The following is a 23,457-nucleotide window of genomic DNA, read 5'->3' as shown; positions in this document are numbered from 1 at the left end:
GTGGACAGTGAGTGGACACAGTGTCTGATACCAGCACAACACACACTAACACACCACCACCATGTCAGTGTCACTGCAGTGCTGAGAATGATCCACCACCTAAATAATACCTGCTCTGTGGGGGTCCTGACCATTGAAGAACAGAATGAAAGGGGGCTAACAAAGAAATAGTTGGACTACAGTCAGTAATTGTAGAACTACAAAGTGCTTCTATATGGTAAGTGGAGCTGATAAAATGGACAGTGAGTGTAGAAACAAGGAGGTGGTTTTAATGTTATGGCTGATCGGTGTTCAAATTTCTATTGTAGCATAATAGACTACGTCTGTGTGTGTGCGTGTGTGTGTGTGTGTGTACCTGGGCGTCGGCCAGCATCACATCCTTGATGAGCGGGAGGCCGCGCGCCTCTCCGTTCTCCACCCGTACATAGTGCACCTGGTAACCGCGGATCTGGCCGTGCTGTCGCCCCGGCAACAGTGAGTGCCACCTCACCTTCAGCGCCGTCGAGTTCATCACCTCCACCTCCACCCGCCGAGGGGGGGCGCCGGGGACTGTGGGTAAAAACGACAAAGAAACCTCACCTAATGCACCTGAAGTACATCGTATGATCATGATGAAGATGAATGAGATGAATTTAGAGCTTTTTCAGGTTAATAAAGACCAGAGGGGAATGTGGGTGGTGGTTTGACCCTCATCGTGACTACAGGTAAGCGCTGTACCAACACCGGCGCTGTAGCCCTCAGCTACTGATGCCGTCTGATTAGGTGGAACAGTCTCAAATCCACTTACACACTTAAAGGGACTCGGAAATCAAATCTCCAAGCTTTTACACATCCTGAACCTTACTGCCGAGCCCAGGCTCGAATAAAAACAGGGAGGGCTGCGCCAGGAAGGGCATCGGGTATAAAAAAATTTGCCAATGCAGGTATGCGGACCAGAATAATGTGCTGTGGTGTTTATTGTATGTACGTATATGATCTAGGGCAAATGGAACGCCTTTATTTGTCATATTTACATACAACAGTGTACCGTACTATACGATTTGTTTAGATGATGGGGTCACAGTGGAGCTACGAGGGTTAAAAGCCTTGTTCAAGGGCCCAACAGCCAGGATATGAACCCAATACCTTCTGATTGACAGGCCAAACCTTAATGCTACCACTGTACCACATACTGTATATTTATACATATTATTTAGCAGATGCTTTTATACAAAGCGACTTACAGTACTGTGACGGTATAAAATCTACGCAATTGAGGGTTAAGGGCCTTGCTCAGGGGTCCAACAGTGGCAACCTGGCAGCGGTTGGGCTTGAACGAGCAGCCTTCTGATTACTGGTCCAGTTCCTTAACCACTAGGCTACAACTGCCCACACAATTTGAGCTAATGTATACAATTTGAGCAATTGAGGGTTAAGGGCCTTGCTCAGGGGCCCAACTTTGGCAACATATATACAGTACATCTATACCCCAGTAAGTGAAAATGAACGCTTATTTCCAATTATCATACACGATGAGAGAAGCAGGTTGGGGCGTGTAGCACGATAACGTGTGCTTTCCTCAGGGCTCCTTGGCTCTCCACATGCGCCATCGCTGACCGTCTGATGCACAGTGATGGCCGTGGAGTCCATTAGGTTGTTGTGGTCAACAATCACAACTGACTGGGGCTGACTATCTAAAGCGACTCACAATGACAGTATAAAATCTAAGCAATTGAGGGTCAAGGGCCTTGCTCAGGGGTCCAACAGTGGCAAACTGGCAGTGGTTGGGCTTGAACGAGCAACCTTCTGATTACTGGTCCAGTTCCTTAACCACTAGGCTACAACTGCCCACACAATTTGAGCTAATATATACAATTTGAGAAATTGAGGGTTAAGGGCCTTGCTCAGGGGTCCAACTTTGGCAACATATATACATCTATACCCCAGTAAGTGAAAATGAACGCTTATAGACATATATATCAGTGGACGACCAATCATCTTACAGGAGGAGACGGGCACGTTAGGGCGTGTAGCACGATAACGTGTGCTTTCCTCAGGGCTCCTTGGCTCTCCACATGCGCCATCGCTGACCGTCTGATGCACAGTGATGGCCGTGGAGTCCATTAGGTTGTTGCGGTCAACAATCGCAACTGACCGGAGCTGCAGTAAAGACCCGGCAGCCCTCCAGGACCCGAGAACCCAGTTCCACCTCCCTAACACACACGTTCATCACGGCGCGAGTGCTGTGTGACAGGTGGGCGGTGTTGGGCAGTGGAGGGGGGATTTCTGGACGTTCTGTATCGATCCGCAGCGTCTCCCCTGGACTCCAGCTGTCACTCAGCCAGGAGCGCCGCCGTCACCGGCCTGCAGCTGCCGGAGGATCGTTTCAGAGCTCATAACCCGCCCGTCTGCCCGAGTGACTCCGAGAAACGGTGTCGAATAAAGCGCGGGTCTGTAAAAAGTGCGATTTTACTCAGAAGCAACTGTTCCGATAATTACACCTCAACCACGCGAGAGGCTTTATGACCTGCAGTAACGCTTGGGGGGCATTTAAGCTCCCTCTAATTAGGCTTTATTACAGTCGGTACAAGACTACCGAGCCTCCTACTGTCACATAACTAAAATAAGAGGAGCTTATCTACGTCAAACAGCAACAATCTGTAAACACACCGGATGGATTTATATGTTCTATTTAAAATACTAAAATAAACAGACACATTAGACACATTTCTGTATCCGTCACAGCGGATCATTCTGGTCTGCATATCTGATTTGGTACAGTTTTAATGACGGATGTTCTTCTTGGCGCAAACGTCCTCTTTTATCCGGGCTTGGGACCTGCACTTTCAAGTGCACCTCCCAATGGCAAGTCCATTAGACCCAACCATTAATAATCATGAATTAATTAACGTTCTCTGATAATGGACGCGTCTCTGTTTCTTGTTCTGTTAGATCTTGGTGCAATGTTTGATTCTGTAGATAATAATATTTTATAGTATAGTTAATAATAGTTTATGTTGACTGTACTATACTATAGTTTTTAATAATACTTTATAGTTAGTTAATAGTATAATGTATTTATGATATAGTTTAGGCTAAAGAATACAGTAGGTGTTATTGGTTGCAGACAAAATGATAATAATTAAATAAACAAATTTAATAGGCACATAAAAAAGAAATAAACCTGTCCACAAACGCCCACTTGTTGAAGCTTTATGTTACATCATGTAAACCACAGTGGGACCAGATTGCCACCAATTTTATTAATTAGATACATTTCATTTTGTGTTTTAATACATTTTATGTTTTTTTATATTTTGTTTATGCATTTTGTCCCTTTTTCTCCCGACTTTAGGGTGTCCAATTCCTTCCACTGAAGCTGATCCCCGCTCCGACTGAAGAGAACCAAACTAACACAAGCCCCCCGACACGTGTCTCTTCTCTTCACCTGCATGAGGATTCATATGCGAATCAGCTTTGTGTACGGAGAGACACACCCATTTACCCTTTCAGTATTTAGCAGCGCTTTTATCCAAAGCAACTTACATTTATCACTGAACACGATTTTGAGCAATTAAGGGTTAAGGGCCTTGCTCAGGGGCCCAACAGTGGCAACTTTACAGTGGTTGGGCTTGAACCCGCAACCTTCTGATTACTAGTTCAGTACCTTAACCACTGAGCTATCACTGCCCTGATCACATCATTCCTCGTTTCTGTGCAGGCGCCATCAATCAGCCAGCAGAGGTCGTAATTGCATCAGCCATGAGAGAGTCCTTATCCGTTTTACCGCTGCGCCACCAGAGCGGCATGAATTTCATGTTTTGAAGTGTTGCTTGGGTTGCGGTTAAAAGACTGACCCTCTGTCAGCTTAAATTCTACTTGAGTGACCATCACTGACTACCTATTTGTTCATGTTGATGATAAATACTAAGAAACTACAAAAGGAAAATATGGTGTTCCACAGGGGTCAGTGCTGGGACCTCTATAATTTGCATTTTACCTGATACTATTGGGAAAAATTATTCATAAACATGGCGACAATTCCAACTGCAATGAAGACGACACACAGTTATGTAAATCAGCCAAACCCAAAGATATTCAAGTGAAGTCAGGTCAGATGTATTTGTTGTTTAGCACTTTTTACAATAGATTTTGTCTCAAAGCAACTTTACAGAATCCAGGCCCGACAGACCAAAAACCCCTTGGTGGAAGGAGGTTATATTCACTCAATCTGCGAGACTGAGGATTGTGTAAACATGTCTGAAAGACTGAGATGACTGGACGTCGTATAAGGAGTATTGCTTGTCAGATCCAAGGCCGACTAGGCCACAGGGACTAGCTGTCTACCCTGGTGTTAAATCTTAATGTGTATTTGTGACTCTCAGCTTAGTAAAGCTGCTTTGAGATAATGTCCACTGTATAAAGCACTATACAAATAAATTTTACTTGACTTGACCACTAAGTAAAACTAGTTTTTGGCCTTAATCAGGGAATGACAAGGGCAAACATCCAAAAGTAATAAATAAACACAAATATCTGTCCACAAGTTGAAAGCGCAGTTAAAAGTACATGGTCATGTGACAGACAGGGCGGGGCTTATTTGCATAATTTAATAATACAGGATTAACGTTTAACGTTTCCGTACCGTCCTCATCGGTGCGACAGCTGATGGCCGGGCTCTCCGGTCCCGTACCCACTTTGGTAGCGGCGGCCACGCTCACGCGGTACTGCGTCCACTTCTCCAGCCGCTGCAGGGCGATCTCGTCGGCCGGCGTCTGGACGGACTCGGTGATCTCGGCTCCGAGCCCGGCTCCACCCCCCGCTGCCACGTAGCTCACCGTGTACCCGACGATGGGGCCGTTTTGGCTGCCGGACGGCGGGGGGCGCCAACTTACCATCAGGGAGGTGGAGCTGGGGCTGGAGCACTGTACCTCCTGGGGGGGCGCGGACGGCTCTGCGCAGGTAAGGAGGGGTAAGGGGGGAGAGGGGGGGGGAAACGAAAAGAAAACGAAAAGATGGGAAAGAGAAACAGAAAATGATAAAAGGGAAAAAGGTAAACGGAAAAAACGAGCAACCACGGCGCACGACATGAGGCTAAATAAATAAATAATAAATAAATAAATAAATAAAAAGAACTGAAGCGAAGGGCAAATGCAAATGTGAACAGAACAGGGACGTGGCATGACGGGCATAATAATGAAGCTCTTTTAATCAGACGATTTTAGACGAGTCCTAGAGCTGGAGTCTGAGATTAAGAGTAAAATAATGAATATATTAGAACAGATTTTATTTTTAATCAGTAAGGATCTATTATTTATTATTACACATAAACAAACTAATTGGAAATGCTTTCTGCACTCATTACAGGTCTAATAAACCATGTTAGCTTCTAAACTCATGGATAGAAATGAGTTCTAAATGTTCTATTTTTTAAATTAAAATGTTAGTGCTCCTATGAATTTTTCCACTTATTTTATCTGTGCATGGGACCTCCCAGTACCTAGGCTGTTACAGCGTCACATTTCGAAACGTTTGCCAATCACGTCCGTGCAGACCCTAACGACCTGATTTCATTCATGTGTTTCAGCCATGACAATCGCTAACAGGTGTAATTGAGGGTTAACAGCGGCAACCGGGGCCGCTCAGGTGGAGCAGCGGTAAAAACACACGCTGGAACCAGAGCTGGGATCTCGAATACATCGTATCGAATCGAATCTCTGCTTTGCCGGCTGAGGCTGAGCGGCCACATGAACAACGATTGGCCTGTTGTTCAGATATGGGCGGGACTAAGCCGGATGGGGGCTCTCTCTCTCATGACTGGTGCAATTACGACCTCTGGGCTGATTGATGGCGCCTGCACAGAGATGAAAAAAGAGTGCTCTCAGGGTGTGTCTCTCCGTACACAACGCTGAGCTGCACTGCACTCGTCAAAGTGTAGGTGATAAGATGCATACGGCTGCTGCCCACGTGTCGGAGGGGGCGTGGGTTAGCTTTGTTCTCCTCGATCAGAGCGGGGATCGCATTGGTGGAGAGGAAGCATGATGGAATGGGGCAATTGGACGCGCTAAAAAGGGGAGAAAATGCATAAAGAAAATATATATAAAAAAAACAGCAGCAACCTGGCAGTGGTGGGGCTTGAACCAGTGTCCTTTCGATTACTAGTCCAGCAGATTAACCACTGGGCTACAACTGTCCCCAAATTACTGTTCTTACGCTGTGCTGCTTTAACACTTGAATGTTCCCCATAGGGATCAATAAAGGAAACTGTGGGCATTTGTAGCCGATTTGTAAGGTACTGAACTAGTAATCAGCTGTTGGGCCCTTGAGCAAGGCCCTTAACCCTCAACTGCTCAGACTGTACACTTTCACACTACTGTAAGTCGCTTTGGATTAATAAGCGTCTGTTAAATGCCGAAAATGTAAATGTAATCTGATTTCTGTGGTTTATTACAATTTTAATGGATAAAGGATAAATTCATGGTAATTATTACACGCCGTGTTTGATGTCTGGTGTGTAAAAGTGATCCGTCTGATTTTAAAACGTAATTCTGCACAAATACGACGCAGCTAACCCGAACGACAAACCAAAGCGAACCATACGAGCGTTTTGTGGAAAACAAATCAAAAGAAGACATGATTGGAATTGTGAACAGAACAACAAACACCTTTTGTGACAACAAAAAGAAGAAGCTGAAATTAATTCTGAACTGAGTGAGGGATTACTGAAAGCAACCCAGAGCAAAATAAACGACTCGACACACACAAGGATCCAAAACGTCAACTCAGGAGAAACATGAGAAGCTGAAAACTTAAAATAAAGAGCATTAAGAGCAGAAACGTTCGTTCTTTCTCTCCAGCATACGTACCTGGCTTCCATCAAACACATTTTTAAACAGACTTTCTTACCACAAGCACCCGGCTCTGAGGAAACCACGTTCCCCGAGCTGGCGGGTACCGACTCCCCCCCTCTTCGAAATGTCAGATGGGTCTCGGTGAAACCACGGCGGAGGGGGAGAATCGGCCCTGTGCTTTAGCTAGGACTTTAGCGTACTCTGTAATGCTTTAATCAGACCGAGGGTCCACACGCCTGGAACGGAGACGCCGCCAGAATTTGTAGCTCCTTCCTTACCAAGATCCTCCAAACACAGTTATTGTTATACTGCTTTTTATTTATTTATTTATTTATTTATTTATTTATTATCTCCATCTGGATGTTTATTGGTGTCTCCTGCATCACAGACAGATCAGGTCAGGCCTAACATTAGCAGAGTTGAAGCTGAAGCCGATGGAATATTCACGTCAAGCCGATTGGACTCAGCGCTGCGCTCGTTCCGTTATCCTCTAACGGATCTAACGTTATATAAACGTTCTATTCACGTCTGTTCATCTCTAATGGGTTTATAGTTTAGCGTCTACTGGATTTCCTTTTCTCTTCAACCTCTTCACACGTCAGAATTAATTGTACACTTCTCAGTTTTGGGGCAGGAAAGGGTTTTTATTTTCGGACGGGGACCCAGCTGCCTGTAAAGATGAACTCAACTTAAGAGTATTATTGTTGATATTAATAATAATCAGTTTGAACTGTAGGTCAGTGGTGCAGCCATAAAAACACATACATGCATCTTTCCCCAGTTTTCCTCCCAATCTAACGTCTCGAGTTGTATTTCCGCCTGTACTGCTGTAAACCCTGACTGAGTATGGAGATCCGTATTGTGCACGGAGAGTCACGCACCAAGTCACGTCCATGCTGGTGCCCGGCTCGCCGTTAGCAGAGCTAAGATCTGAAGTATATAGCTATAGCCTCGAATTATATAACTACAGATTCTAATTATGTAACTATAGATTTGAACTAAATAACTATATAACCACAGATTCGAACTATATAACAACAGATTTGCACTATATAACTATAGATTTGAATTATGTGACTATTTAACTACAGATTTGAACTATATAACTATAGATTTGAACTATATAACTATATATTGAACAATATAACTATATAACTATAGATTTGAACTATGTAACTATAGATTCGAACTATATAACTATATATTGAACAATATAACTATATAACTATAGATTTGAACTATATAACTATAGATTCGAACTATGTGACTATATAACTACAGATTTGAACTATATAACTACAGATTCACACTATATAACTATAGATTTGAATTATGTAACTATATACCTATAGATTTAAACTATACAAATATATAACTATAGATTCAAACAATATAACTATATAACCACAGATTTGAACTATATAACTATAGGTTCGAATTATGTAACTATATAACTATAGATCTGAACTATGTAACTATATAACTATAGATTTGAACTATATAACTATAGATTCGAACTATGTGACTATATAACTACAGATTTGAACTATATAACTACAGATTCACACTATATAACTATAGATTTGAATTATGTAACTATATACCTATAGATTTAAACTATACAAATATATAACTATAGATTCAAACAATATAACTATATAACCACAGATTTGAACTATATAACTATAGGTTCGAATTATGTAACTATATAACTATAGATCTGAACTATGTACCTATATAACTATAGATTTGAACTATATAACTATATATTGAACAATATAACTATATAACTATAGATTTGAACTATGTAACTATAGATTCGAACTATGTGACTATATAACTACAGATTTGAACTATATAACTATAGATTTGAACTATATAACTATATATTGAACAATATAACTATATAACTATAGATTTGAACTATATAACTATAGATTCGAACTATGTGACTATATAACTACAGATTTGAACTATATAACTACAGATTCACACTATATAACTATAGATTTGAATTATGTAACTATATACCTATAGATTTAAACTATACAAATATATAACTATAGATTCAAACAATATAACTATATAACCACAGATTTGAACTATATAACTATAGGTTCGAATTATGTAACTATATAACTATAGATCTGAACTATGTAACTATATAACTATAGATTTGAACTATATAACTATAGATTCGAACTATGTGACTATATAACTACAGATTTGAACTATATAACTACAGATTCACACTATATAACTATAGATTTGAATTATGTAACTATATACCTATAGATTTAAACTATACAAATATATAACTATAGATTCAAACAATATAACTATATAACCACAGATTTGAACTATATAACTATAGGTTCGAATTATGTAACTATATAACTATAGATCTGAACTATGTACCTATATAATTATAGATTCGAACTATGCAAATATATAACTACAGATTTGAACTATATAACTATAGATTCAAACTATATAAATATAGGTTCGAATTATGTAGATTCAAACTATGTGACTATATAACTACATATTCGAACTATATAACTATAGATTCGAACTATATAACTATAGGTTCGAATTATGTAACTATATAACTATAGATCTGAACTATGTAACTATATAACTATAGATTTGAACTATGTAACTACATAATTATAAATTCGAACTATGTAACTATATACCTATAGATTCAAACTATACAAATATATAACTACATATTCGAACTATATAACTATAGATTCAAACTATATAACCCGTGTGCTCGAGATGTCAGCGCTGGTGGGCCGGCGTGTTTTACTGCTGGACCACCCGAACAAATTGCAGGCAGATTTTTTATGACAATTTAATATATTACTAAATATATTTCTCAGTGTACCAGGGGTTCTCGACCCTGCTGCCCACTGACCCCATTTTAAGGCTTTTAATGTTTTCCTGCCCATCAGAGGTCCACTCTTCATGCTGTGGGCTATTTTCCCCGTGCAGAGCTGTAAATTAGTAATTACTCCACAGAACGTCGGCTCAGTCGTGTTTTGTGGTCCTGACAGGAGCCCCAAACTGAATAAATGTCGTGTACACATCGCTCTAGCTCTGGTTTCTACATCCTGATCTTGGGCACATAACTGCAGTTCTATATCCTGAGCCTATTACTACTATAGTATAGTAGTTTTAACCTATGCTCATGTAATATTTATCATATTTGAGAGTATTTTGCAGGATGTGGGATGATATTTTCCCCATAACTATCATTCTTTTGCCCTAATTAAGAAATGAATCCTAATGGACACTGACGAACTGGCTCATTTTGGTAGATTTAATATCCTGCTGCAGTTACTGGAGGTGGGAGGCTAAAATGCTTGTTCGGCTGAACACGGCAGATTTAGGACTGGTTATTATAATTGCAGTGGCGACCCAGGCGGCTGTAGGCGGAACCACATTTACTATGACGTAACCATTATAACCAAAACGAGACTGACCGGGTCTCTGGACGTCAGGTTGTGGACCCTCAGTGAGCAGGTCTGAACTGATTATTATTATATAAACAGCCAAGAAAAGGCAGGAACATCTTAAAGAGGCCCAAGCCACCCATTTAACCAGCCCGGGAGTGTCTATCTCTCTAACCCTCATTACCAACACGCAAGCAGCTCTTATTAACAGTATACGATATTAATATACACAATTAAATTGAATTTAGAGAACGTATGGGGGTGAAAGAGTACTCCCGGGCCGTAAGTAGGGGCGTTGGTTTATGACTGTAGGCTGGTGTGATCCTGCAGACACTCAGTGGACTCGTATTCACAGTCTGTAAACTTTATACAGCACAGAAAGAAACAATGAACCAGCTTTATTCTGCCTCGATGCTTTTCTCAAGACGTCCAAGTTGCCAAACTGCACGACTCAAAACTGATTCGACTGATTAAGGTTTAAACCGAGGGGATCTTAACCTGCGACAGGTGAGCAGTTCAAATCAGCGTACAGAAGTTTAAAGCTCTTGTTGCGATTACTTTGGTCTCTTCAATGATGTTTTATTCTTTTATTTCCTTTAGTGTTTAATATGCTTTCTACGTCATAAGTGTTGCACTATTTCTCTTAGATTTTAGCAATTTTCCTTTCATATTTAAAGCCTTTAAGAAATTTCTTGTTTATATACATTTTTTACTTTGAAATAAGGAAATAAAAATTCAGACTGAAACTGAATGTATGAATGTGTGAATACACAGTGAACATGGTGCATCAATGAATTTGCATAAGGAGCTAAAATAATAATTATCAAGTACTTTTTACTACATTTTTTCCTTTTCAAAAGCAACTCATTTCCACTATTTTAATATATAATTGTATATATAACTTCTATATATTGCTTGAATACATTATAATATATTTTAATATATACTATATGAACGTATTTTTTCTTTTTCTTTTCACTGCTGCTGTATTTTATCCTTTATGTCCTTCCTGCTGCAACCCTCCTCATTTTTATCAGGGCTTGGGACCGGCACTGACAAGCGCACCTCACAACGATCAGGCTGTTCGGCCAATAATGTCTGTGGAGACGCCTGACTGGCTGATGTTACTGCTGACATTCAAAGCCTGGAAGCCAAGCATCTTTTAACTCATTAAAAATACTTATTTTCATTTTCATTTTTATTGTATTGCTTAATTTTTAATTCTCTTTAGCAAAAATGTGTTTTTGTTGTTTTAGGTTTGTTAAAATTAATCAATAATTATTAATCATGCTTCATGAGAACTCAAGCAGGAATTAGTTTTTTTGCTTTATTTATTTTGTAAGTCAGGTTAAAATTTTTGATAAATAATTTGTCCTGAATTGTGAGTCCTTAGAAGCCAAACCAGTCTAATTAAATCTGTGGTTAATCAAAACATTATTAATATATATATATATATAATTATTTTTTTTTAAATGCTTAAATCTTGTTCAAATGATAAAAAACATAAATTTTTATTGTAATCTTGGTGATCAGGGCACTACTGTTTTTTTACTACTACTAAGCTCTAGAGATCGTCCACAATGATGATTAGAAACTGATTTGGTGGACATCTAGTAAACTATGAACCGGATATAAAGTTCTGAGAGGTTTTTAACAGTCTGGTCATGATGTCATTCTTTTTCTTTTTATATTGAGGGATTTTAACAAGCTACGTCCAATCGGCTCATGGGCCAGAATCAATCACAGTGCAGAATAATTAGATCATTTGACATGTGTTATTGTAAAAAGCAGTGGCAGACTTGGACTTCTTTCAACCAGCAAGCACTTACCTCTGAGGAACCAACACTAATAAACTAATAAATAAGTTTGTGTATTTTGGATGTGTTTTGTTGCTTTATTCGGCTTTCTTTATTTCAGGTTTTTCTCTAAAAACACATGATGGAGCTCAGGAGCACCACGGTCCCAAGCAGGAGGCTAAAATCCTCCCCCAGCACCCCCAGAGATACTTACTCTCACCTTTAGTTTAATGGATTTTCTTTGGGAATGCTACATGCTGTGCTGCTGAGGAATTGTGGGAAGGTGGTGGGGGGTGTGTGGGCTGATCATGTCGGCTGACTGCTGTGACCAAAGTCATGAAGAAAAGAAAAACCCAGTGGAGGGCAAAGGGACTCACTGCAAGCTGTCTTCTGTTGTGACGTGAACCGTACGTGTCTCAGATGTAAAATAAATAAATAAATAAATAAAAATCGAAGATAAAAAATCACTCCCAAGGTTTTCAAAGGGATAAAAAAGCCGGGAACGTCAAACACCACATGTAGATCGACGTGTACGTTTACATTTACACGCAGCTCACGTTACAAAACAAACACAGACACGTGAGACACAGACAGACAGACAGACAGGGGGCGCTGGATGTACACAGGTTAGTCAGGAGAGGGAAAGTGTTAGCAGGATCTTCTCCACGACGCTGTCAAGCAGGTGAGAGGTGCGACATGCAGACCCACACCCGCACAGACCCACCCACACAGACCCACCTTCACTCACACAGACAGACTCACACACACCCGCACAGACCCACCAACACAGACCCACCCACACCCACCTTCACTCACACAGACTCACCCACACCCGCACAGACCCACCCGCACAGACCCACACACACAGGCACAGACCCACCCACACCCACCTTCACCCGCACAGACCCACCCACACAGGCCCACCCGCACAGACCCACTCACAGAAAGCCACCCACACAGACCCACCTTCACCCGCACAGACCCACCCACACCCACCTCCACCCGCACAGACCCACCCACACAGACCCACCTTCACCCACACAGACCCACCCACATAGACCCACCCACACCCGCACAGACCCACCCACACCCACACAACAACACAGACAGTCTTGCTGTCTGAGAACTGAAAACGTGTTAAAACGGGCGCGGTCATGGCTTTCCTCGGTCATCTCTCTTTGATCATATCAAAGACATTCGATTGAATTAGTCACCGGCAAATCAAAAATCTGACACAATTATGTGCATATTAATAATAAAAAACCCTTATAAATCATTTTCTGTAATTTCAATAAAAGACGACGCGACATTTCCAGTACTGAGGAAAGAACAGGACGCCTCTCTACCCAACAGATTAAATCTAAAAATATTTCTCTTATTTCAGCTCCTAATTTAAGGACATATTTAATTCTGCATCTTTTATCCTCTCAGAAATTCCCTCACAGGTACAAATTGGTGTTAATAAAAACCTCTTTCACATTAAAACGAAAGTTAAATCGGGATCGCGGCACGGTGGCGCGCTGGGTGGTGTCGTTACATCCCAGAAAATGGGCCTGACTTTGATTCCCAGGGTCCCATCTGTGTTTAGTTTGCATGTTCTCCTACAAGTCCAAAGACGTGCAGTCAGGCTAATTGGGATGGATGAAGCCCTGGGTATCCCTGCCTTGCACCCTGTGTTTTTTTGTTCAGCCTGGCCCTGTGACCCTGAGAAGGATAAATCAGTCAATACAAAAATACAGAGGAACCTCGATTTAACGGACTAAACGGGGGGAAGCACTGGTCTGTAAAATGCGAATGTCCGAAACATCGAGGTTTTTCTCTAGGGGGTGTGAAAATATACAAGAACACAGCACTAAGGGCCACAAAAGTTCTAAAGCCTGAAGATCTGAGGCCCTGGAATGGATTCCTGCCCAGTGTTAACTGGAAGAACCGGGTTTACAGTGACCCAGGGCAGCTGCAAAAGTTTGGACACCCCTGGCTCAGCTCCATGTGTTGACGGACACTTAAATACGACTTTTTTCTGCAAATATTTGTGCACAGTTGGTATAATTTGATTTATTTAACCTTTGAATTAATATTAATTACTTATAAAATACCAAAAACGTTAATTAAATTAAATATTTGATGTTTTAGGTGCTTTACATGATTTGTAATGCTTGGTCAATTTGGCTGTAAGTGAACTAATTACCCTCAGCAAGCATGAAGAATAAAATGATAATAATAAAAAGTTAATAATGTGTAAAAACTAACACTGTGAGCTGCGCTGCTTCTTTTTATGGCACAGTAAAGTGTTAGATAAAATCTGATGCCTGCACCCTGCTTACATTGTGATTCCTACACGCTGGTTCTGCAACATAAATCTCAGCTCCAGACGTCTGCAAAATAAAGTCACAATTCTCATTCACTCAGCTGTCTGTTCTTTCCTCAGCGTCGGGAAACGTTGAAATTCTAGTCCGTGGTAGTTGTGTACACTCTACAGAAGCGGTTGAATACATGATCACCTGGGCATCAGGGAGCGAGTTTATATTTTTAGCTCGGAGGGTTTGAATAATTCACAGATGCCCCCGATGCGCAGGATGGATGCCAGCCGCGCGAGAGAGAGCAGACGCAGTGGAAAGCCATGGCACGCGCCGGAGTCGGTGACATTTCGTGCAAATAAATACGTGCCATAATCAGAAAAAAAAGAGCCGGATCTCGAGTTCATATTTAACCCAAGTACAAGCTGAGACAGAGAAGGACGAAAGAAAAAAAACAGTGACGACAACCTTCATTAAGATGCAAGGAATCCATTAAACTAAACAATCCGAATCCGCACCCTGGACACAAATCCCAGCAGCATTACAGTCACATGGTGTTAATACAGGACGGGAAATTAGGGGAACGTAGAACCAGCCTGTTAGAAAAAGTGATTAAGGTGAAGTCAGAACACAGCAATCAGTCACAGACGTAGAAACGGAACAGAAATCGACAGGATTTGCAGAGAATTTGGCTTAAATGTAGGTGGGAACTATTGTCGACTGTACAGACTCCCAAATTCCCACAGCACTGTTCTACACTGAGAGTGGGCAGCACATATGGACAAAAGTACTGGGACACCCCATCCTTCTAATTACTGAATTGAATATATTTTAGCAGCCTGAACGAATCGGAACATCAACTGAGATCTATTTGACTAAGATCATACTTATGCTGTCAGCTGGGCACAAATTCCCACAGCAATGTTCTACACTAAAGACGGGCAGCTCAAGCTTATAGTATCCTACACGATATGGACAAAAGTATTGGGACACCCCTTCCCTTCTAATGAATGAATTTATTATATAATAGCAGGCTGAACGAACCGGAACATCATACAGATGCTGTCAGCTAGACACAAATTCCCACAGACTCACTTGAAAGTCTTGTGAGAGGCCTTCTAAAAAGGATTGCATAGAAGTCACTTTATTTTAAAAGCATTTGGTCAGGTGCCCAAATGCTTTTGGCCAAATACTTATGTGTACGTTAATAAGACGCATTATTTAGTGCGACATGATGCGATTTAAAATGCAGCCGCTCCCTTCAGGTCCACCTAGACCAACGTCTAAAATTCGAACCCTAGTAAGACGTCAGTCCCACCAACCTTTAAGCCAAAATCCCTCACACGTCTTAATTCCATAAAAATGATAAAGTGTGGCGGCGGCGGGGCTTCGTCCCGTCACCCTACACACAATAATAAATAATAATAAAACAATAAAAGCCTGGAGGGCTCAACAGTCAAAACACGTCGTATAGCAGGGTCAGATTTACAGGCTTTTACTGAGTCTGTGTCCCTAAAATCCTGCATATAGCCACCACACACACACACACACACACACACACACACACACACACACAGAGTGTTAGCATTTGCTCTTGACATTTACAACGCCCTGGATTTGTGGACTTTAGAGTCGGACACACACACACACACACACACACACACACACACACACACACACACACACACACCGCTCACAGAGTCGTCTGTTGTGTCTGGTCTGGAACAAACAGTCAGGTCTCGATACTGCAGATAAAAACGCCTCACACAACCTCGTCCCGTTTATAAAACATGAAAGCCAGGAGGAAGTAAAAGGGGTACGTACTGGCTTGTAACGTCTTCTGAGAGATTTCGTTGGTGAATGCGCCGATGCCCTTGTTAGAGACGGCTGCCAGGGAGAAGAAGTACTCGGTGTTGGCTCGCAGACCCTCCACCACGTGGGAGGAAGTCGGGCCGAACGTTTTTGTTACCTGTTAGTAAAGGAACAGGAGGTGAAACATTAAACACAAAGCATCTTTTAACATTTTTGGCTTTCTTACGAAGCAAGACGCACAAATAATAATAATAATAATAATAATAATATTAATAATAATATAACAATGTAATAGTATAATAATAATAATATAACAATATAATAATAATAATTATTATAATAATAATGATAATAATAATAATAATATTAATAATAATAATAATAATATTAATAATAATATAACAATGTAATAATATAACCATATAATAATAATATAATGAAAATAATAGTATTAATAATGATAATAACAATAATATAATAATAATGATAATAATATTTAAAATAATAATAAAAATAACGATATTAATAATAATGATAATAATAATATAATTATAATGATAATAATAATAATGATAATATTAATATAATTATAATGACAATAATAATATAATTATAATAATATAATAATACAAAAAAATAATACTAATAATGATAATAATACTTATAATAATGATAATAATATTAATAATCATATAATTATAATAATATAATAAAAAATAATAATGACAGTGATAACAATGATAATAATAATAGTATTGATTATAATAATAATAATGATAATAAAATTAATAATAATAATAATGATAATTACAATATAATTATAATGTAAATAATGATGATAATAATAATAATAAAGTTAATAATAATAATAGCAATTACTATAATATAGCACTAATACAGTAAAAATGTAATAATAACAAATAATAATAATAAAAGCAGTGATTAGAATTATAGTAATATTAAATAATATAAAACATATAATACAATATAATGATAATAAAAAATATAATTAATAATAATGAATCCATCTATCATTGATTCACCATCATTCACTCACACACACCCACACACTCTCAGGGCAATTTAAATAGCTCCAATAAACCTGACTGCACGTCTTTGGACTGTGGGAGGAAACCAGGTGGCGCCCCCTATGTACAGGAGCAGCTGGAAGGAATTAAGTTTGGACTCTTTGGTTTAGCTGTATGATAAATGTTCATGATTGATGATTTATATTGTCTCGGAGGTTTTGCACGTTACCTGAGTGCCCTGACTTCCCTCTTTATAATGCAGCTCGTAACTGATGATGCCCTCGTTCTCGAACGCCGGCTCCCAGGTCAGCTTGATGCTGGTGTCCGACACCTCGCCGATCTGGAACTTGGACGGCTGTCCAGGGACTGTAACATCGAACCAGAGTTACAGCACAACAGTGTACAAATAATCAAGCAAAGGTGGTGTGGAGAACATACTAAAACACTATTGATAATTAATGATACACAAAATGCACCAGATTACTGCTAAATGGGCAAAAGTATGTGGACACCCGACCATAAGCTTGTTTGACCTCTTATTCCTAAACCGTGGGCATTATTATAGTGTTGAACCCTCGCTTGGCCACGCCCTTAATTTGTGGCCAAGCAAGTGGTGCTTTCGGCTGGTCAAGCTTCTACACAGACATGATTGGCTGTGTCTGAGGGTGGAAGACCCCACACTGTTTTTAGTCCAGTGTTTCCCCCCACATCAGACTTTAGTGGCCAATTATTGTCTGCTGAAGGCATTGCCAATTGTGCCAGCTAGGGGGCGCCCAGCAAACCAATGGCAGAGCGCTGACACCCCTTCATAAGAATTTTTATCTACACATTGTCCAAGCCTCTAATCGAGCTCCAACAATAAAACTACGACGGTAACGAACCTCCTTGCAGCACTTTGACGTGAATTGACTCCGAAAACGGTCCGTCTCCGACGGAAGTGAAAGCCAGGACGCGGATGGTGTAGGTCTCAGATGCCACCAGGTTCTGGATTGTGGTCATCAGGCTGTCCTGGACGTTGTGGATCTGCCACATGCTCATGGGTCGAGACGGGTCCATGGTGTAGTAGACCCTGTAGCCCTTGATCTGGCCGTTCGGCTCCTCGGGTTCCTCCCAGCGTACCATCATGGTGCTGTGGGAGATGATCCTGGCCTGAATGTTCCTGGGCGGACTGGCGGGAGCCTGCTCCCCGGTCCTCGCCTCCACCGGCTCGCTGGCCGGGCCCTGGCCGATGGTGTTCACCGCCGATACGCGGATCTCGTACTCGGTGTTGGGCGACAGGCCGCCGATGCTGTAGCGAGTGGTGGTTATGGAGTCCATGGTCTCGAACTTGCTGTCTGGGATCTTGGCGCGGTACTGGATGATGTAATAGGAGACGGGCTCGGGGTTGCCGCTGTCCCAGGTGATGGTGATGCTGGTGGCGGTGGTTTCGGTAACCAGGGGCGTACCTGGAGGCTTGGGCAGAGCTGTAAGAGGAAGCAGACAATAAATGTCCTTCTTAATTCTATACATTATTATCAGCAATTGATTAAAAACACACAAAGTAATAGTAAGCTTAGCGTTTTGACAAGTTGTTTATAGTTAAGACAAACATGAAGCTGCTGGAACACCAGTAACACTGTCCACAGTCAAGTGAGCGCTCCAAAACAGGCAGATCAAAGCTGATCACATCAACAAAGAAAAGCGGAATCGTTTTTAAGCCCATAAAGATACACCGATCCGCCATAACATTAAAACCACCTCCTTGTTTCTACACTCACTGTCCATTTTATCAGTTCCACTTACCATATAGAATGGTCAGGACCCCCACAGGACCACCACAGAGCAGGTATTATTTAGGTGGTGGATCATTCTCAGCACTGCAGTGACACTGACATGGTGGTGGTGTGTTAGTGTGTGTTGTGCTGGTACGAGTGGATCAGACCCTCACTGTCCACTCTATTAGACACTACTAACTAGTCGGTCCACCTTGTAGATGTAAAGTCAGAGACGATCGCTCATCTATTGCTGCTGTTTGAGTCGGTCATCTTCTAGACCTTCATCGGTGGTCGCAGGACGCTGCCCACGGGGCGCTGTTGGCTGGATGATTTTGGTTGGTGGACTATTCTCAGTCCAGCAGTGACAGTGAGGTGTTTAAAAACTCCAGCAGCGCTGCTGTGTCTGATCCACTCATACCAGCACAACACACACTAACACACCACCACCATGTCAGTGTCACTGCAGTGCTGAGAATGATCCACCACCTAAATAATATCTTCTCTGTGGTGGTCCTGTGGGGGTCCTGACCATTGAAGAACAGCATGAAAGGGGGCTAACAAAGCATGCAGAGAAAAAGATGGAAAAATAATGAAAATGAAGAGTACATCTCTGAGACTCACACTTAACGATGACTTGTGATATAGCCTCGATGATGCCCAGGCTGCTCATGGCCACGCAGGTGTAGTTGGCCGACTCCCGGACGCTGTTGAGCTCCAGAACGTTCCTCCCGACCGGCATGTCGTCCTCGGGCGTCAGGTCCTCCGAATTGAGCATCCACTTGACGTAGGGCATGGGCGAGCCCACGGCCACGCACGTGATGTTGATGCTGCCTCCCGGCATTATCTCGTGATTGGTGGGCAGGATGGAGAAACGAGGGGGCACGCGCCGGACTGCGGACGTCCAAGGAGGAACGGAAACGAAAGGGACAACAAAAACAGAGACAGAGAGAAGAGAGAAAAGAGAGAGAGGTGACAAGACAGGGCGATGAAAATGAGTCCTTCTTTAGAGCACCGTGTCGTCTAAAGAGAGGACGGCAAATTATAATAATAAAACGCTAAAATTAAACTTAAAAATCAGGTAAATGAAAATAAGTCAAATTAATTAACAGAACTGCTTCACCGACAATATAGATCGACATTAAAGCAACAAATTCATGGCAACAAGGTTCCATTGACTAATATTTGACCCATCACAGCACATTTAGTTACACAAAAATCTATTACGAGTTTCTCATCTTTCAGCCTGAACCTCTCTGAACAAACTCATCGTGAAGGCGATGTGAAATCTAAGAAGGACACGAGAAGGGGAAAAAGAAGCGGCAGAGCGCCGAAAAAGCACTTTCCAGCTGTTCTGACGGAAAAAAAAAACAACATAGGTGCGAGAGGACCCAAAAAATATGGTGTCGGATGCTCTGATCTGCCTACGCTGGGAAGCGAGACCATTTATCCGGCGAGCGGGTTGCTCTTCTGAACGAGCTCTGCCGGGAACCAAAGATGAGAAACCTTAATCAGATTTTTGTGACCGAGGGTAAATCAAGTGGACAAAGCCTTTTAAAGATCTGACACGGTTCCATTGATAGATGCAGCTATCGTTTTCACAGACATCATGCAGAAATAGAGAGAGAGAGAGAGAGAGAGAGAGAGAGAGAAGATAAATAAACAAGAAAAAAAATGAGAAACCGAACTGAGAGCAGAGATCTGAGATAGAAAATGCAGAGAAGAATGTAACTGAAGGTTTGCTTGCATGCCCGGACAAGGACGACTCGTGGGAAGAACAACAGACAGAAGAGAAAAGAAGGACGAAGAGTGAGGAGGAGGAGGAGAAGATCTGACAAAGTTTTCTTTTGTCCCCGGCCGTTCGGACTGAATGGACCGCTGTCGCATTGCAGTCGCGGCCGGGAGCAGCAGGACTTCACCAACATCAGAAATCTGCTTGTGACTCCAAAGTAAGAAAATTAAAACAAAAACAAGGTGGTCTACAGTGGAAACGAAGAAGAACCTGAGAGGTAACGGGCTGTGAGAGCCACACATGAGTCTGGATGGGTGAGGATGGCACAGACAGTGAACAGACGACAGAAGATTCGGTGAGAGTTTGACGGATCTCAGACAGTCTTTGTAGAACCTGCCCGGATCGCTCGTTCTTGGAAACCTAAATTTGGGCTATTTGTGTAAAGATCCCCCTTTGTGGGCTGTAGGTTCCTCAAGGATCACACAATTATAAGAGGATCAGATTGTTTTTGCTACCGTATTGACAGAAATACAAGCTAGTTGGGATTAGAACTCACAGACTCTTGAATTTACGGGTGGAGAACTTTGTGTTTTAAGCCTCGTGTTTACATTTTACATTTGTCGCTTTTATCCAAAGCGACTCATAATTATGCCTAAATTCACTTTGAGCAATAGAGGGTTAAGGGACTTGAACAGGCAACCTTCTGATTATTAGTCCAGCACCTTAACCGCTCTCCTTAACCCCTCTTAAGCTTCTCTGCACTTATGCCAAGTTCACACTACATGACTTTCCAAGTCGCCAGGTCGCTGTACAGTTCACACTACACGACTGGGTCTCTTGTAATCGGGAGTCATTTCAAGACTACATGACTGATTGGTGATAGGGGGTCACACACTACGCCATCTATCACCGACTGGAATCGCAGGCGAGCTTCTCTGGTCTCCCAAACTACGCTTTGTCACGAAAACACACGTGAGATGTGACAAGGGGTTTAATGACACCACGTCCAGAAATGCAAGTAGCGAGAGATCAAAGTTTGTGCGCTGATGTGCAGCAAAAAATCAAGGAGAAAAAATAAATGAATCTGAGTGGATTTGGCAACACGACCAGCATGGATTGTTCTATAGTGAGTTGGAGGTTAATAAATATTTTTTGCAATGCAGCGTTGGTGTTTTGTGCCGCCCATGACCCTGTCGCCGGTTTACCACTGTTCCTTCCACTGACCACTACAGACCGGGAACACACCACAAGAGCTGCAGTTTTGGAGATGCTCTGACCCGGTCGTCTAGCCATCACAATCTGGCCCTCGTCAAACTCGCTCAGATTCTCACGCTCTGCCATTTTTCCTGCTTCTAACATCAACCTTGAGGATAAAATGTTCACTTGGTGCCTAATATATCCCCCCCACTAACAGACTAACAGGTGTCGTGATGAAGAGATAATCAGTGTTATTCACTTCACCTGTCAGTGGTCATAATGTTATGTCTGGTCGGTCTCTAGAATAAAGACGTGGCACTTGCACATGTTATGTTCACTAGTTTTTGGTCATGAAGACCTAATTTTTAATGCAGCACCGGCTTGTACTCAGGTCAATACGGCATGTTGAAACATTTCAATAACTCTAAAAGTTAAACTTGCTCCAAACATGGAGTTCGGCTTCCCCACAAAGTCCCACACGGTGTGAACGGGTGTGTAAAAGCAGCGGGGTGTGTTTTCAGATGTTTTCAGATGTTTTCAGATGAGGACGAGACAGAGCGAGAGAGAGAGAGACAGAGATGATAAAGAGAGGACAGCGTGGAGACTGCTGAGGTGCTGAGACTGCGTAAATAATACACAAAAGACGAAGACACAGAGAGGACAGAGACAACGGGGGCGGAGACAGAGCCAAGCAGCAGGACAGCAGACGTTAGGGATGGACAGACCGGGGCGAGAACCTTCGGATCGAGACGAAGGGGACAAACATGAGGGCAGAGGGGGACAGTGGTCCACTTCTCTCCCACAGAGGGGTTTAAAATCTGAGACTCGACTTCTGCTGAGACGTCTTCTAGTATTTTATTTATATATAAAGAAAACATGACGATTAAGAGCAGATCTTCTCATGGAAGGGTGTGACGAAGACCAAACGACTTACTAAAAGTATTAATTAATTAATGTTGTGTACTTCAAACGAGCAAAATAAAGGCAAAGCACTTAAATTAATTAATCACACAGGGCATTATACCTACTAAAATTTTACTTTTAAATACAGTGATTGTATTCAAATCGAGGCTGTGATCACAATATATATTGGGGGGGATATTTAGATACACTCAAAACACCATCCCAAATGTAAATAAACATATTTCACTTGCACTTGTGTAATGCTGGAATTCGTCAAAGTTGTGGATCGGACACTTATTGTAGCACCGGCGCATCAGCACCTCGCTTCAGGATCAGGGTGTGATTTTGTGCTGTAACTCTAATTGCTAAAAAGTGTCAGTAATTGTATGAACAAATTTGGTGAAAACGGGCCAATTTGCAAGTGCTAATCAATCAACTATTAGTACCATTAACTACTACTTGGTTTAAACTAATAATACTAAAGGCAGGTACTAATCTGATGCATGTTTTGCACCACGTCTGCATTAATTCATTACTTATTAAACTTCGGTCTGTTTTCGTGCTTTTTCCTCCCAATCTAGTCGTATCCAGTTACCCGACTGCATTAAGCTTCCTCTTTACTGATGCTGATCCCTGCCCTGATTAAGGAG

The 23,457-nt window shown here is 41.6% G+C and overlaps 1 protein-coding gene across 6 annotated transcripts in view; it reads right to left on the bottom strand.

Annotated features, from left to right (window-relative positions):
• Positions 1–23,457, bottom strand: part of ptprsa (protein tyrosine phosphatase receptor type Sa) — a 265,829-nt gene that overhangs the window by 67,772 nt on the left and 174,600 nt on the right. For 5 of the 6 annotated variants that reach the window (XM_063012365.1, XM_063012368.1, XM_063012367.1 and 2 more), the window contains 4 exons: positions 19,600–19,869; positions 18,106–18,687; positions 17,454–17,590; positions 16,209–16,353 (listed from right to left, as the gene is read on the bottom strand). In XM_063012365.1, coding sequence (XP_062868435.1) covers positions 16,209–16,353; positions 17,454–17,590; positions 18,106–18,687; positions 19,600–19,869 — 1,134 coding nt within the window. Of the gene's footprint in view, positions 1–355; positions 550–4,624; positions 4,934–16,208; positions 16,354–17,453; positions 17,591–18,105; positions 18,688–19,599; positions 19,870–23,457 lie in introns of all 6 variants that reach the window. The other variant, XM_063012370.1, reaches the window with a different exon arrangement.

Source organism: Trichomycterus rosablanca, chromosome 17 (genome assembly GCF_030014385.1).
Source record: "Trichomycterus rosablanca isolate fTriRos1 chromosome 17, fTriRos1.hap1, whole genome shotgun sequence".
Classification (NCBI taxonomy): domain Eukaryota; kingdom Metazoa; phylum Chordata; class Actinopteri; order Siluriformes; family Trichomycteridae; genus Trichomycterus; species Trichomycterus rosablanca.
The sequence above is the reverse complement of the archived record's forward strand: the minus strand, read 5'-3'. Positions and strand labels throughout refer to the sequence as shown.